Source organism: Nanorana parkeri, unplaced genomic scaffold (genome assembly GCF_000935625.1).
Source record: "Nanorana parkeri isolate BGI_ZX_2015 unplaced genomic scaffold, ASM93562v1 scaffold921, whole genome shotgun sequence".
Lineage (NCBI taxonomy): Eukaryota > Metazoa > Chordata > Amphibia > Anura > Dicroglossidae > Nanorana > Nanorana parkeri.
The window spans coordinates 322,140-340,379 of NW_017307189.1; the positions used below are offsets into that span (position 1 = coordinate 322,140).

Consider the following 18,240-nt stretch of genomic DNA (forward strand, 5'->3'; position numbering starts at 1 on the left):
ACTTAATTCGTTCCACGATTCTGGTCGCAAACCGACTCAAATTTCCCCTTTGGGTTCAATGTAAATAGGGTTAATCCGTTCTGACCCCTACGAACGTGGTCAGGAACCGATTTTGGTCGCAAACAGAATCACATTTTCCTATAAGGTTTAATGTAAATAAGGTTAATCCATTCTGGACCATATGCAAGAGTACAGTATGAAGCGAGTGAACACTAACCTTTGCACTTTCTTTGGAGCCATGCTGGATTGAATAATGCTGTACAGTACCATATGCTTCACAGCAAGTGTGCACAGGTCTGTCTGCGAACGCGATCTAGACTAGAGGAAGCCACGGCCACGTGTCAGAGCGGGGAAGATGGCCGCGGTCGTGTTCCTCACCCAAAATTGGAGTTCGCAAACAAAAGCAAAATTTTGCTGCACTTCCTGTTTGTGAAGCGAATTGTTCACGGACACGAAGCGTACGTGAACCGAGATATTACTGAATAATACGTTTGCAAGGCTATATTTTTAACTACTGTTAAAGCTGAACTCCAGTCAGACAAAAATGGCAAATGAATGCAGCTCTGTAATTATTAATACATCATTAATGTATTTTTTCAAATGCAAGCAGAGCAAGTACCTGAGTTTGACCTGGTCTAAGCCTCTTGCAGTCCCTGTATAACAGAGTACAGACTAGGAGCAGAACAATGAACCAACCAGCGGTGCTGCAGTGCTCATGTACAAACATGGATATGCTGATGGGAGGAGAGAGCAGAATGACAGATAGATGAGCTCATCATTCTGCTTCTCCTCCTTTTATTGTCCAGTCACAAGCTGGGTGAGAGAAGAGACCTGTAAGGCTTACTTAACTGCAACATAGGAATATCAGGTATCCTGCTTTGCCAGATAGGACTGTGCTGGGTGGCAATGCTGAGAAAATCTCTGCATTGGATGGACAGAAATACAAATCCTTTGGCAGCTAAAACAGCTTGCTTACATGTATTTCATCTGTGTATTTAGCTCTTTGCTCAGAGTTCAGCCCTAACAGTGAATGATCCATTTAGACTAATGGATCATATAAGAAATTTTCTCTTTGGATGTTTTTGTGTTGTTTACCAAGTAAAGAGGTAATAAGTTTGATGTACTGAATGTTCATTATGACAAACAATTATTGGGATGTTTCTATTTTTAAGAACACTGAACTTGAAGGTATTCAAGAGTGGTTCATATTTACCTGTTGAAGATGAACTATAACGCTCTGGTTCTTCAATGATTTAATGCATAGGATGATGAGAAATAAAAAGAAAGAAATCAGCAGAGTATACATTAGACAATTCATGCTACAAAAACACAAATGATAAACACAATAAGAATTCTACAAACTCTAAGAAAACACAAAATAATATGGCAAATTCATAATAAAATTGAAAATGTACAGTAAAGGAAAATTACAACAATTAGTGAAATAAAAGATATAATGACTAAATGAACCAGTAAAAGTTTGCACTTCGTTTGGTCCAAGTCTGATGGGGAAACAAATCATTTAAAAATTATTCATTTCTTAGACTTTACATGCAAATGAACATGCTGTATACTTTTTAGTTGCAGTTTTCCTTTTAAACATATCAGAAAAGAGGTGCAAGCTTTATCTGAGTTATATATAACTGCTGCCACATTCTGGCAAGGTTTTCTATACATTAGAACAATGTTTCTGAGTAATATTTATAACAGAAAACAGAAGGTAATTGCAATGGATTTCAAACTTGCTGAACTACATGAAATGACAAAGTTTAAGCATGGGTGGTAAGACAACAGCAACATGAAAACTAAGAACATGCTTAATAAGTAGAACAAGACATGCACATACGGCACTAACAACTATTTATTTTATGGAGGTAATCATTTCATAAAAGGACTTTGCTAACTCAAATACTCAAGCACCAAAGTGAACCTGTCACACATGAGATAACATCACAGGGTTGTAGAAGAGGCTACAAGTAATGAATCAATTGGACAATTTAAACTGAAGATGCTTTTGTTAAATAATCAGCAAAGGAAAATCAGCTGCCTTTTATTTAAATATCAATGCTTTATATAATGTTCAGTAGGATCTCACACACTCTGGACAATGGACTAGACAGATATTTAGACCGATCATTTAAAATATCTGCAGTAAGATCACATTTTTTAATATTAATCTAGACACTGAAAGATTTGGTAAAAACATGCTGCTATTCTTAGTTAGTGAAAACCAGCATGTCCAAATGCAATTTTCTTGGTAACAGGTACCCATTAAGAAATTATAATAATTATATTACAATAATGTGGGTGTAGAAAATGGATTAATGACAGTGTTGGTAACGTTACACTTTATGCGCGTAGTAACAAACTATAAAAATGTCACTTCACTATATACCAAAAAAAAAAGATTTTAAAAGAATGTGTATTACGGTGATTTTTTTTGTATCAATGATTTGAGAATGTTCTGTTTTTATTACCATTATAAATACCACATAAGCATTTTATTCTTAAAGTCAACAAAGAAAGAGTGCCATGCTATATAACAAAAGTAGGCCACATAAGTGTAGATGTTAAAAACTGGCAGATTGTTTGGTTAACCTGCTTTCTGATTACAGCTGTGTCTACATACAGGTATCTGCTAATTACATGGCTGGGAACTGTGGTATTCTATAGTATGTAAACATTAATGATCCTGCGTAATTTAGATGCTGCAGAGGTTTGGTTCACCTCAACACTGGATATACTCAGTATGCCAAACTAATTAGTTCTACTGGTATTCAGTTATAAACAATGTGACCTCAGAAACTGTCTTTATTTGCTTAGTTTTGGTGAATGTTTGTCACAATTTTGAATGACAGTCACCATACCAAAATATTAATAAACATATTATTATTGTTTATTAAAGGAGAATTATGAGGTGAGTGATTTTCACTCAGCCTCATAATCTGAGCCGACCTGTGACAATGAAACTGTCACAGGTCGGCTCAGTAGATCGGGAAGTGAGCGAACACATACTGGCGCTCGCTCACTTCTCAATGTATCCCTGCAGAGAGCCGTGACTGTCACTCACGGTTCCCTGCAGGGATTCCCCTCCCATCCGATCCTCCAGCGCTGACTGGTGGAACGAATGGGGGAGGGGCGGGTACAGCTGGCTCTGCCTCTAGATAGGCAGAACCAGCTGTCACTCACGCAGCTGGGTGGATCCAGACAGAACTGTCGGGATCCGTTCCGGCTGCGGCGTCTCAGTATACTGCGAGCTGTAGCTCGTGGTATACTGAGCTTTGGGTGACGGGAGGACGCTAGTTTGTGTCCTCCCGTTACCTTAGGAGAACTATGGGGAAAAGCCCTAACCCCATAGTTCTCCTTTAAGGCTTATAAAACAGCAAAATAATAATGGACTTGCACAAAAAACAGCTTCACATCACACCATACATGAAGTTTATAACATCCTTTACCCATTCATCACCCACTACCATTACTCCCAACAACAAGCCATTGTTTTGTGAGAGGATTATCACACAAGGATATGACTGACAAGATCGCGCTTGAGCATAGGCCATAAATATAGAATTAATATCAATCTGCTTAACGTGTACACATTTATGGTAATCAAATAAAGTCCTTCATTATTTTATTTCTATATTTCATACATCTATATAATGAAAGAAGAAAGTCAACATTAAGGCTACCCATCTGTCAAGGGTGGAATTGTTAAACAACTATTTATGTTATAACTTATCGCTAAATAACAGAAGTCTACTTTGTGTTAGAATCAAAGGTTTTTTTTTTTCTTACATGAGAACCATTAAAAAACAAGAAGGTTAGCTCTCGGAGCAAATGGGTTTAGTAAATAAAAGTGTGATTGGCAACTGTTCTAATTGCTAGGTCTAACAATAGAACGCACAAATCTCTTAATAAATCCAACTTCATGAAAGTGTCTCATAAAATTAAGGCAATTCCTATATGCAATTCACCTTAAAAGTTATTAAAATCCCTTGCACATACAAAGCAAACACCATACATAAGCAAAACAAAATTCATAATCCTATTAATGTCTACAAACTATAATTTAAAAAAAAATACATAACCAAATCTAATTTAAACCCAATACTGTATGTCAAAGCTTGCAAATTGTAGGTCATATCTTGTAAATTACTGAGCTATGTTTCCTTATCTTGCACACTGTTATAATACAATTGAAGAGCTTAGCTAAGTAGGACACAGAGCACGTTTATAGATACCACTACATCAGCACGAGTTGGTTGATATAGAAGCAGGTCTAGAGATGTCACAACAGCAGCTAAAATGAATAATATCTGCTAATAGACGAGTAAAGAACATGATGTGGCCAATGTTTCAGTTGACAGTAAAGAATTAGGAAGATCTTATTGTTTTACAAAGATTACATTTTTGTGTTTATTTGTATAATTTTTGTTTAAATTCCCAAAGACAGCATGTTTTAAATTTAAATACACAGGAAATTACTATTACTGTTATACGATCAGTGTACCCAAAAGGGAACACATATATATGCAGTGTTCTGAATAGACATATTTCCCTTAGGAATGACAATAAAGTATTAGTCTACCATGCAGAGTACAATAGTTGCTCAAGATCAGTAAGCACATCACTGCTGGCATCCATGAAGTCAAAAAGCTATCAGTTTAATGAATAAGTTTCAATTAAATTGCTCAAGCAGACAGTTTATACCACAAGAAAGTGCCAGCTTTCCCCATGAGTACCTGAGCTCTGCTCCATTATCTTTCATAAGCACAAAGAACCATTCACCAAATCAGCTGCAAATTACATAAGGGGAGCAACAGCCCTGGGATTAAAGATCCTCCTTAAGGTGCCCATACACTGCACGATTCTCGTACGAGAATCGCGGGAAATCCCGCGATCGTACGAGAATCGTGCAGTGTATGGAAGGCGTGCGACCGTTTCTACTGCACGGTCGCACGTCTTCCGTCGAACCAGCATATTAGAAAACCCGCCGGGAATCGTATGATTCTCGGCGAGTTAGTGGCCTGCTAGTTCGACAACTGCCGAACGGGCCGGTTTGCAGTCATCGTAAGCCCGCCCCTCAGGGGGGCGGGCTTGCGATGATCGAGAGTACGATCTGCCTGTCCAAGATGGGCAGATCGTACTTTTTTAAAGTACTTTACAACCATCGCAAGACTAAGGTTTTGCGATGGTTGTAAAGTGTATGGCCACCTTTACTGCATAGCCTGACAATGAATTGTCAGTGACTTGATGAAGGCAATGAGACCCATGTGGTTCTGATCCATAAAGAGAGGATGATGACTAAGAAAAGGTACATTTGTGGGACATTCTAAGTAATTTTTAAATCACTTTGCATTAACCCTATAACTTCTTTAAATGTGTTTATTTTATTACTATTATTATTATGTGCCAAATAATTATTCCCTTCCCTGGCAACCAGTCAGAATTCATATTTCTGTTAATCTGACCCAACCTCTAATCTGACTGGCTGCTATAGATTACTACGTAGTCATTTGGATGTAGTAATTTAATTTTACACTACTTTTCTTTTTATAACACTCTGCACATATTATAGAAAGGGTTCAGACTATGCAGCAACTATAGACATCACATTGGTATTGTTTCAGGGCCTCAATTGTCCTGTAATCTATCTAGTTGCATTATGGCTTACTAAGGAAATCAGCTTGCACTGAAGTAGATGTCTGCAGAACCTCTAGCTACGCAGCAGACAGTAGTCACATTTCACAGAGGGGTGGTTGCAACATGATATGATGTTGATCAATGTAGGCTGAAAAGGTACAGTTATCATAATGGATACTCATAATCAATATACACTGGTTGGAGATACAACTATGTACCACAATGATATTTGCACAAGCCTTACACTGAACAAACTGCAAGACTTCAGCTCCAGCGATAGCAAGATCAATAATAAAGTGAGCAACATTCTAGTACATTGTTTTTACTATACTTTTTAGTTATATTTAGTATTTGCTTTACTACACAGGAAATTCAAAAATACTTTGCCATGCTAACAAAAGCATATACATATGACATATGCTTATAAGATTATATATAGATATATCTATATCTATATATATAGATATAGATATATCTATACTGTATATATTTTTATATATATATATTTATATATAATATATATATATATCATATACAAAGAAATTATCAATTATGATGTTTGCATCAGCAATCACGTCTTTTTATCAACTGCTTGTGAAATATACTTTGGAAAAAAATAAGAAATACTCTTCTGAAAAAAGTCTAACAAATTAAGATTGCACCAACGCTTACAACGTACAGAACTAAACAAAAAACACAAAATCAAGATGTAATGGGGGGAATTTATGAAAACTAGAGCAGACAAAATCTGGAGCAGTTGCCCATAGTAACCAATTCGCTTCTCTCTTCTGCTTGTTCAGTTAGGCTTTGAAAATGAAAAGTAGAAGCTGATTGGTTGCCATGCACAGCTGCTCCAGGTTCTGTCTACTCCTTTCAAATTAAACTCCCCTCAATGTTGTTTTGAAATAAAATATTTCAAGATTGGGCATTTAGGTGTTAAAGGGTTCCACCATATTTGCTTTTAACAAACTACTTTCAGTGCAGCACAGCAAGAGGAAACCATGTTGTCAATTGGTGGAAATGCAAGAAACTAAATAACTGCAATAAAAACCCATCTGCATTCATATTTAAACTATCTCCAGAGTAAGATGGACCATGTTTATCGGGTCCATATAGGCACACTAGTCTTTCCTTTAAACATCTTAATATTATATAATATTAAAATTATAATACCAATATGTAATGTTAACATGATAGCATTGCAAATGACAGATCCAATTATACATGAAAAAGTGTCGCAATTAATTTTAAAGTAAAACAGGAAGACATTTTTGCTATACAGATTTTTCTCTCTTGATATTAATAGGCAATATCCAACCTATATCTATTTTTCTAGTAATTTAACAGCAATACGAGGGCTGAAGACGTCACATGCAAAAATATTTTGTTTTGGCAAATGCGCTCCTGTTAGATATGTGCACATTCTTACTTACTTTTAACTAGGATAATAGGTGCCCTTACAGTCTATTAAATACCTTTTATATACTGCAATATTTTTAGCAGCCACCATGTACTTGCAGACACATACAAGAGGTATGCTTAGTGCAATGTTTTGCAGTACTTTGCTTCTATGTGTTCATATATCCCTACTCTTAAGTAGTTATTCAAGAGAACCCATTATTAGTTTATTTAATCCAGCTGGCCCAAATTAATGCACCTAGTAGGTATCATATAAACACTTTATTTTCCTACAGTGAACGTTTAAAGATTCACAATCACATCACAAGAAGAGTTGGAAAGTTTGAAGAACTATTATAACTCATCTAAGCTTCTGCACTCATCCACAACATGCTGTAATACAAAAAACTGCTCCATTTTATAGTATAAATTCTGATATGGTATATACACGATAAATAATATTATAAACATTGACTCAATAGTTATCTTCATGTATTGCCTATATAATCACACTGCTGAGAATGTTTTTCCCAAACAAAACAGAAAAATATGGAACGGATTGCTAATAAAAAACAGTATGGCCATCCAATTGGGTCACACAGTTTGGGTAAGTGACTTTACATAGATATCCACAGATTAATGACTTGCAAAAGTGATATAATGCAGTTTTGCTTCTGTATCAAATTCATGGTTTGGTCATGGTGTAAATCTCACAAGCAAGACAATGCTTTACAAAGACGTAGAGCACAATTCTATTTCTGCACAACACAAAAGTATTTGGGTAAGCATATGCAAGCATGACTAGACATGAAACCTTGCACAAAGATATACACTTAGAAAGATAATCACTTAACAATAAATACACAGCAAGACCATTAGTAATCCACCAATCCACACCAAAACTCATAGAACAAATAAAAGCACAAAACACTGCTCTCAAGTGTGGATGGTCACTTGGGCTACCTTGTTCTACACTGTTGCTTCTTACAGGGACCTGTGGAAGCTGCCTTCCTCTTCGATTGAATGAAGAATCCCCCGTGGATGACTGGCTTCCTAGTTGATGGTTTCTGTAAGGTCACAAGCACAAGTTACTTCAGAAATCTACACATACGTACAGTTTTTGTACATTTGGAATTTCAAAATGTATTTGTAAAGTTTAAAATAAGTCAGATTTTCCAGGGCACAAAGACTCTAGAGAATGTGAACAGATATGAGCAAATAGGTCTTTGTGAAATGGATATGCTTCCAATTCCAACTAATTATTTTGCTCATAAACCAAAGACCATATTTATAAGGTTTTACTCATCTGTAACCAGATCAGTTTAATACACATGACAATTTTCTTAATATTTGCTCATTTCTGCTTCAAAAACCTTCCAACACATATTAACAATAAACATTTAAGTCATAAATAACATTCATAATATTGCCTTAATTTTTTATTCTTAAATCTAAATTAGTATGCTGCCCTTTGCAAAGCTTACTCTTACTCTCTGGTGTCTCAATGGCCATTGAACTTACCAGAGGGTCTGCTGACAGGCCCTGATTGGATCCTTTATTGCAAGTAGAACAGAGAAAAAACTTGCTTTACTGCTTCCTAAAATTGTAAGCTGATAAACATATTTCTAATTATTGTGTGTAGGGTTGCACAGATACCAAGTACAGTACTCGGTACAAGTACGAGTAGACGTACCGATACTTTTGAGCTCCAAGACTACACTGGAGAAAAATTCAAAAATTAGGAGGCAGCTGTCATTTGTAAGGCGCACACGGAGCTCCTGGGATTTGTACATCTCTGTTTCAATGTACGATTTTGTTTTTATAAATATAAATAAAGGGATACACAGATACCAGTTTTGCGAGTACGAGTACTGGTACTTGCCGAGTACTTCCAAGTACGAGTACTGATACATTTTTGTTTATTGTCATGTGACAGTTTTTCTAAAACAATACAGACTAATGATTTCAGGACAGTGGTGGAGTGCCAGAGCCCGGTCCCAGCCGCAACCGCTGCAATCCTGGTAGTTCTCATGAAAATGCCAAGTATCTGCACTGGTACTCGAAAAGTATCTGTGCATCCCTAATTGTGTGCGTATGCCAAATAATATCTATAACACACTATATATACTACTTTGACCTTTAGGTGAGCCATTACAACCACTTAGTTCCAAATACTTCATTTGTTTTATCCTGTGCCATAATTATATACAGTAAGTATACCACCAAAAAGTGAAAAACTATAATGTACATTCATGCAACATTATAACATAACATAATAAAGATTTAAAATTGCTCTGACTTTTTAAGGTGTATGTCCTAATCCAACAGCCCCTATCCCTATGAAGCTATCGTCCAAGAAAAATAAAAACTTATTAACCAAAAGTGCAAATTTAATGTAGTGATAAAATAAATATGGATCATCTGATAGCGCTACCTAAAAAAAGTCAAGTGCTGGAAGCTCCCTACTTTCACCTATCAGCTGGCAGAACAGATTGTGCATTAAAGTCTATGAACTCTTTACAGTCTGGCCCACAATCCCCCACACCTTGGTAGCTTTTGTGAAACAAGTCAATCTCAGCATAAATGTTATGCTGCTCTGTCTTGTCAGGTAAAACCTATAACCACTGATTACCGCAAGGAGCCTTGTCAGTTACTGTCCCATGTGATCAAACATTGGGAAAAATAAACATTTTAAATAAATTATTTCTACAAATTTTTCCTATTATTGTTAGATGCCTGGAGTTCAATTTTAAAGTTGCTTTCTATGGTTCAGCAATCTTCCCAAGGTCTGCGTAAAGCTGATCACACACAGTTTGAATTTTGGCCAATTCCTTTTGAATCAGCCCAAATTCAAGTAGTAGGTGACCCTACAGACTGGGCCAGGTAAAAAATTATTGGCAGAACAGTGGAGGCATCCTATCAGATCCAATTACCATTTGGGTATTCAAGCAGCCATGGGTGCTGCAGCTGCCTGCATACAATAGCTAACAGTGGATATTCCTCCAACCATACTGTTTAACATAGATGGAAGAATCTATTGATTCTATTGATTTTCTCTCCTTCAGCCACGTGTATGCTTAGCCTTTCTCTCCAAAGCTTTCTATGTGATCCAGCTGATTAAGAGGTAGATTAACAGTTAATGTTTTCCTTCACTCTAGGATTTCTGCAAGAGGAATCAGTTTTTTTCAGTTCAGCCCAAAAACTGAGCAAAAAAATTCTAACAGTGTATACCCAGATTTAGTTTTAGAAGGTGCTTTAAAGCATGCAGGCAGTGCTCAGCTTTCTTTTTGGAAAGACCAAGAAATATTGCAAACTGGGTGTCATTGATGTACCCTGTAATAAATGTCTATTTGTAAAATTAAGATTGTGTACAAATAATGAAAACATGTCAACTTGTAAATGTTCAAACAGTAAAAAAAACGACCAAAAACCCTTACACAGTGACTTTTTCAGGTTAGCCATTAATGGTATACACCAAGGATGGGCAAACTCTGGCCCTCCAGCTGCTGTGGAACTACAAATCACATTAGGCATTGCAAGACTCTGACAGCCACAGACATGACACCCAGAGGTAGAGGCATCATGGGGTTTGTAGTTTCACCACAGCTGGCGTTTGCCTGCCACTGGTATACACCAATAAAACATGTTAACATAAATAGAGTGTGAATGGAGGAGTACATTCAGCCATTTAACAGCTCTTTCCTCCATTTACAGAACTCAGTGCATTGTGGATCATAGTAAGAGAAATTCTGTGAATGGAGGAGAGAGCTGAGGTGTGCGGGGCCAGAAGTGCAACTTTACACAGCAGCTGCTCACCAGCTCCTCTACCTGCAGCTGCTCACAGCACCACTGAGTGTAATATCCATTGGCTGTGAGGGGGGCAGTGAGAGGATGATTGTTTCCAAAAGCAGCTGCTGCAAGTGAGAGGATACACAACAATACACATATCTTATGAGTTTGGTGCTATATTCCCTGCCCCTAAAAAAAATCCTAAACTTCAGCTTTAAAGGCAATAATAGAATGTCTTGAGGACTGCAGTTTTACAGTATGGATTTTTAAAGTGCTAATACTGTGGGCAGAATTCTAGGTTATGGACCACAGGCCTCTATATCGGCAGGTAGCTAAAATTTACTAAATCAAAATGGTAAATCAAAGGTGAAAGCAAGTAAAGGAAGACAGAATAGGGAATTTTATAGGTATTCTTTCTATGTTGTTTAGTTAAACATAACCTGGATATCTGCACATGTAACACCTATGAATCAATCGTAAGTACAATCTCAGGATCATATTACCCATGAAGAAAAAAGCCAGGTGACACCACAGCTGGCATAATTTATTCTCACAATGTCTCAACTTCCACACAAGAAAGCAAGGCCTTGTTTTTTTAGAAAGCGATTCTTCATTTGCTGGTCATTGCATTGCTCTAGTTTTTGCCACTCATCCAAATTAAGTCAAAGACATTATCCAAGATATTCCTAATATACAAAATGTATCTACAGCCCAAAAAGTTTTATAGCGTGGGGAAGGTTTAGAACCCTTGCCAGGTCTTTCTGCTGTTTGGGACTCCATTAGAGAGATTTTCCCTAACTCACTATGCTGGGGACAACCTTTTTGCAGCACAGGAAGTAAAGGAAACTCTTCAACAGCAACACAGACAGATATAAAAATGTTTTTTGTAAGTTGAGTAAGGGAATGCTAGAACCCCTGTCAGTTTCCTGTTGTTTGTTTCCCTGTCGTAGATTTTCCTGTCTGGTAAATGGTTGTCCCCACAACAGAAAGTAAGGGAAAATCTCTTTAGCCCCGATAGCAGTAAACCTGAGAGGGATTCTAAGCTGTCTTCATTCCTCACCCCACTCCTATCCCCTAAAAAAAAAAATGGCTTTAGATACACTTTAATACATTTTCACCCTTGCAAATGCAAATACTCATGTTTGCAAAGACCAATATTCAACAATGACTCAGTGAGCTGTTACTGAATTGCAATTTTCCTTAGCAATTATACCACATATGAGCTATGTAGTTTTGAGCACTTTAAATACGATTTAAAAAAAGAACTTGTGACAAAAGAAAACTGGAAATCTGGAAGAATAGCAATAATGTAATGAGCTTTGACAATGAGAGAAGTGTAGCAAGAATAACATATGATGGTTACAAAGTACAGTAAATAAGACAAGTCATAACTGACATTGCAGGTTCCTAATTCCGATAGAAGAAACATGTATAAGACTAATCCTACAATTTTGAGTGGTGGCTGTAAGTGGAACACAGTTCTTATTTAACCCTTTCGCTGCCAAGGACGTACGTCGTACGGAGCTCCAAAAGTGCTTCCGGCTGGCCAGCTCAGTACGTCGTACGGACCTGGCATTTACAGTTCTACTATAAGCTGATGGTAGAATACTTTATGTGAAGTCTCTTGTTCTAAAAAGTTATATGTAAAGAGAGGGAGGCTATTGTGTTTTGCTGCAGTTCACCCTGTTCTGTCATTTTCTTTGCTTTTTCTCCAGCATTTGAAAATTGACATGGTATCATGTCACATCATGTGGATGTGCAAGTGTAAAAATGGTGAAAAGCAGAATTTTCAGCATTCTCTTCACAAGATGTCAGCATATGATGGACATTTACAATTTATTCATCTGCTCCTAATACCTTTATATTAAGGTAATTGCTGACGTATCCCTTTTTCTAGATATGCATGGAAAACCCTCCTACCTTTCTACTTCAGAAACCATGCTTTTTCTGTTCTGTTTTTGGTTGCTACATCTTTCCAATTTTCTGGGCTGCCTGAGATGAAATGATAAATAAAAGAAAACAAAGCAAAGCAGAAATAAAAAGAGAAAGAAACAACAATGAAAATGATTATGTACATACAAAGCATTTTGAAAGGTGAGTAGTAAAACTTCACAATAGGCACATGTGCTTGTATAGAGTATTAAAGTGTACTTGCTACATTGGCCATAGACAGCTTGAGTGTTGGCCAGTTTCTTCTAAATCGTATGAAATCTGAGCCAAGATCGGCCCTGCAAGGCCACCTGACTCAAAAAAAGGCTATTTAAAATCAACTGAGCCAGGTGCAAAATTATTGACCAGACGTCAACTGCAGCAGTGGAGATTACTATACCCAGTTAATGTGGATTGGGGAATCAATTGATTTTCTTTTTCAGTCTGCAGGCTGAACGGCCAAAATTGGAGCCCGTCTATGGCCAGCATTACACATAAGGCAAAATTGTGGCCAGGGTAATTAATCAGCATATCAATTCAACAGGATCTAATTACATCATTGTAAGACAAGGTACTTTTAGGTATATATAAAAGTCAATGGGATTGATTTACTAAAGGCAAAGAGGCTATCCACTTTGCAAGGAATTAGTGAATGAGGTGAAGCTCTGCTGAATTCCTTCATCCAATCACGTGCAAACAAAAGTATATTTTTAATTTTTCTCACACATGACTGAGTATTCTTTGCAAGATAAATGTTCATTACATTCACTAAGCTAAGAGAAATTTCCCTTGGAAAGTGAACAGTCTATTTGCAAGTAGTAAATTAAACCCAATGTGTAGAGAAAAAATTATGTGTAAACTGCAGTTAGCCAAATCTACTTTAGTTTACTGTTGTTGGCTCGGTATGATATGACTTAAAGGGTAATTAAACTAAAACAAAAAAAAATATCTCTAATGTCCCCCAATATAGTTATCCCTATATTTATAGTATCCACAATCTATTTAGCATACAAAATGTAACAAGAAAAAGGGAGCTTTAATTCTACCCTACAATCAAAAATAAGTCCTCATACTTCACCTAACCCAAATAATGCTCCAGTTTTCTAAGCATAGAGTCCTCAGGTGAGGAAAGAGCCATCTGGGTCCACTAGTTGTATTTTACTTGAATTTCTCTTTCTTGAGACAAAACTAGGGACTTTGGGTTAAAAAAGATGCTAACATCCAGAACTGCATGTAAGAATATGCTGCTCTGCCTTTGTGAGTTATTTTTTTTATGCTCTAAATATACTTCACTAGGATATATTGCTAGTGTTTTACTAATAAAAGTAAAGGTTTTGTGAGTCAAATTACATTGAGCCAATGTAGGTATAGCTTTCGATTTAGGTTTATGCTCCAGGACACTGCTGCATGAACCAATGATGGCAAAAAGCAAGTAGGAAAGCACAGTCATTAAAGACACATATATTCAGGCTCCAGTTTGAGACCACTTGTAGAGCTACAAGTACAATGACTTAATAAAACTGTGCATTTAATAAGCTGGTATGGCTTACTGCACTTTGCACACAATCACTGCTCTCTGGACATCTAACCTAATAGGTAGGCCTGCTTGTGTCTCCAGCTTCCATTGTAATATAGTCTGGAATGTCTGAAACTGCGAGTGGACAAGTTCACTTTAATAATCTTTACCAAACTTGGTTTAAAATGTTTGATAAGAAAAGTGACATTTATTGTAGAGTACAGATTAAGGGACAATACACATGATAAAAACATATGCAGATTTCAAGTACAGGTATGCACTGTATAATGTAGATGAACCAGTGAAACATAACATACAGTATATGCATAGTTTTTGGCAAAGCGTAAATCTGTGTGAGCAACAAGAAGGCACAATAGTTGAGGCACGCATAGATCAGTAAAAAGTCATTACTTGTCACATATTATTCTAATTAGTAAGCTTAAGGATATCAAAATGCTCACCCAATTAGTGCTTCAGGTTACATCTTCCGTCTTAAAAATAATATTATAAAAGGGTACATTGTTCCCATTTTCACACATATAAACACTACTACCTTACATAGAATACTTGTTTTTGAAATGGTGTTGTGTATGTGACCTGGCAGTATTAGATCAGACTACCTGAAGCATCACTTGGGGTTGAGGAATACCTCAACCCCAAGCTAAGAACCAAATCCATAATACAGTTTTACCTTCACTTCAGTGCTTGTGTACCTTCTCTTTAACAAAATGGAGCATCATTGCAATCTGACCCTCAAGTGTTTAGGGAAAGAAAATCAAGGAGACAGCTCAGAGGCAAGGATAGCATTTATAAAATGTCTGAAATACTGCTCTTGACATAATATTTTCTTGGATGAAATTGCATTATTTTGAAGGCCTCACTCTGTAGTTTCCTACTCTTAACTGTGTGGTTTCCATTGTCTGCGTACAAGTTTAGTAACAGACTTCTTTGAAATATGTCCGTGTACACTTTTATGAAATGGTGATAGACATATCTGAATTTTTACTTTTATTAAGTGTACAGATTTAAATTCCAAGTATGGCTTACCCTAGGTATATAACCCCATAGTTTTGCTTGAAACCCACAATTGCAGACTCTGAGTTCGCATAGAGTCTGCGTAAAAGAAAAAAAAAAAAAAGAAACCCACAATTGCAATTGTACTTGAATATCTGAGTTGCAAAACATGAGGCGATTAGGGTGGGCCTTGGGGGTAGGAGGCATTTTTCCCCATGGCCAGTACAAATATATGCTTGGCTAGTGGCCCTGTGTAGTGATAATACCCCATTCAGACCTCAATCAATGTGGAACATGCAAACAACTGCTAAGGTTATACAGCTATTTGTTAAGACCTGTCCTTCTCAGAACCAGTTTCTTTGAGATATCAATCACCTTCCACCATGACCATTAATTACTGCAGAATACTTTATATGGCACTTTTAGACCACATGAAACTGTCCCTACTATGAAAGGACCAATTGGTTGTGTATGCTTCCTAGATAAAAAGTTTCCTCTTATCTCCTTAAGAGGATAACCCTGACAGCTTCCCATAGCATTTGCTGTAAACTTGGGGAAGAGTTGGGTAAAGCTGGTTACACATTTTACAATGTAATTGTGTAATCTAAAAAAAAAATCCTTTATGTTTAAGTTTAACAACAATATCAGCAGGAAGTGCAGGGACCTGCCCTTAGAAATCCATTCAATCAATTGATATCCAAACAAGTAGACCCTTATACTACATAGTTGTTTTTAAATCTAAAGGATATTGTGCAGTCACATTGTAACATAATGGATAGTTTAAGGAGTATCACCATGGACAAATCACATAGAGAACTAGGATATCTGCATGTCTCTGAAGTGATTACAGAGCACAATCCTCTGCAGTGACCATCACACCTAATTCTTGGAAAGTTAAGAGTATGCACAGCAAAACTATTGTCTGTTATTCCACTGAAATATGGAACAAATTATTTTGGCAGTAATAGATTTCCTAGTATGTTGGGCAACACCCGCCACCAATTCTACATTCAGGATCAGTTATAGCACATTTCATATATTACAAGAGAGAGATATTCAAAATTGTTCCACCATGTACAAATATTGTAGCAGTCAGTCTAACCGCAACAAGCTGGAACACTGGTTTGTGGATTGTGTTTGTTGGAAACATTAACTCAAAAACTGCTCAGTTTGTATTAAAAACTGTGTTACATATAAAAATGTACTTTGGGATTCTCTATTTCATATTCATGTCCACTGCATCTGGACCCGTCCCTTCAATTCCTAATGCATTTGAGTTTTGTAATGATACAACACAACACACAGCATGACAAAGCTGAAATGAAAAAAAATAAAGTTCTGAATGACATGAAAAGAAAAAAAAAAAGGAAAGAGAAAACCACTACGACACATGATAAAAATGAATAAGTCTGGTTTATACCTTTCTCGTTCTGGTGAATGCAAACTAGTATCTGGCCTCAAACAGTTGGTACTAGCACTCCGAGCCCTGTCAAGGGAGGGCTGTAGTTCACTAGTGCCAGTGCATTGCATCCAGTGGTAGGAGAAAGAGGAATAGAAAAGAAAACAAAGGAATACAATGTTAGATAGAAAATCATAAAAGGTAATGTTTTCTTAGCATAAGATGTAAAATCATCGTGACAGTTCATGTTTGCAGGAGTATGAATGCACCCAGCTGAATACAAACAAACTTATGAAGTTATGAAGGTAATAAACCTCAAGCACACAATGTAATCCGCCTGGCCTTTGAATTTTACTGGGAATATTAAACGTATACCAAAATGAATTGGCAAATTAAACATTCCTAGGAGTTGGCAATTTTAAGTTTAAAATGTTGGTTCAGTTTGGGTAAAAGGGGATTCATATTCTGAAGGAAATATTTTAGAAGTGTAATGAGTAACTTGTGGATGCAGATTCTGCTTGTGCCAATTTCACTTGACACTGGAGGGAGGAACAGAGGTTTGCCCCCTGCAACTCTGCAGTTTATTTAATCACCTAAAGAGCACACTTCTTAAAGCACTTGGTCAATGGAGGTCAGCAATAAACAGGGTCACATTCTCAATATTTGAAGTCAAATCATTATGTACTACTGCCTTGTGGTGCTCACTCCAAACTCAATAAGTTCTTTATTAGAAGACAGCGCTTGTGTAGACATGATGCATTCTAGAAATGAGACCCAACAAATTCAGAGGAAAAAACAATATGTTTTTATCATGTACAGTATGTAAAAAAAAAAAGAATGTCTATGAATAGAAAACATCTGCTGTCTATGCTGTTCTGTTCTGCCCACCATCTGTCCACTACTTTTGGTAAAAATAGGAGCACATAGAGGCATATGTGTCTAAGGATACATGATATATTAGATTGTGTTAGTATGAAAATGTGCAAGATAATGAAGAGACTGTATAAGCTGCAGGAAATATGTTGTTGTGCATTTGATAACCTATTTGGATAGTAGTTTCACCTATAAACTCATAAAGCCTGAAGGTAAAACCACAACTTGAGCATGTATATTATTTACCAAATAAACATAAAACCTTACAATACTTATTCCTCTAGCTCAGCGTTTTTCAACCACTGTGCCGCGGCACACTAGTGTGCCGTGAGATATTTTCGGGTGTGCCGTCAATAAATCGTTAATTTCTTTGATCGATCAAAATTATTTTGATCGATCAAAGTTACTCACCTCTCCGCCGGCTTCCGGGTCTTCCGTCGGAGATCCGGTGACGTCACGGACACCGACGTCACCGGACTCCTCCCCCCTTCCCCGAGTGGCTCTGTCGGCTAACGAAGGGAAGGGGGGAGGAGTCTGGCTTCTCCCTCGGCCCTGGCCACGCCTCCTCGTACACCCGGCAGCTCGCTTTCAGGCCCCATCAGCCTGGGGACACAGAGGATGACATGGTGGGGGCACACAGGATGACATGGTGGGGGCACACAGGATGACATGGTGGGGG

The 18,240-nt window shown here is 37.1% G+C and overlaps 1 protein-coding gene across 1 annotated transcript in view; it reads right to left on the reverse strand.

Moving 5' to 3' along the window:
- RIMS1 (regulating synaptic membrane exocytosis 1) overlaps nucleotides 1–18,240 on the reverse strand; it is a 285,605-nt gene that overhangs the window by 105,312 nt on the left and 162,053 nt on the right. Inside the window, exons 20-23 of the mRNA XM_018566132.1 lie at nucleotides 16,710–16,799; nucleotides 12,751–12,822; nucleotides 8,005–8,108; nucleotides 1,214–1,243 (exon numbers count right to left, since the gene is read on the reverse strand). Coding sequence (XP_018421634.1) covers nucleotides 1,214–1,243; nucleotides 8,005–8,108; nucleotides 12,751–12,822; nucleotides 16,710–16,799 — 296 coding nt within the window. The remainder of the gene's footprint in view (nucleotides 1–1,213; nucleotides 1,244–8,004; nucleotides 8,109–12,750; nucleotides 12,823–16,709; nucleotides 16,800–18,240) is intronic.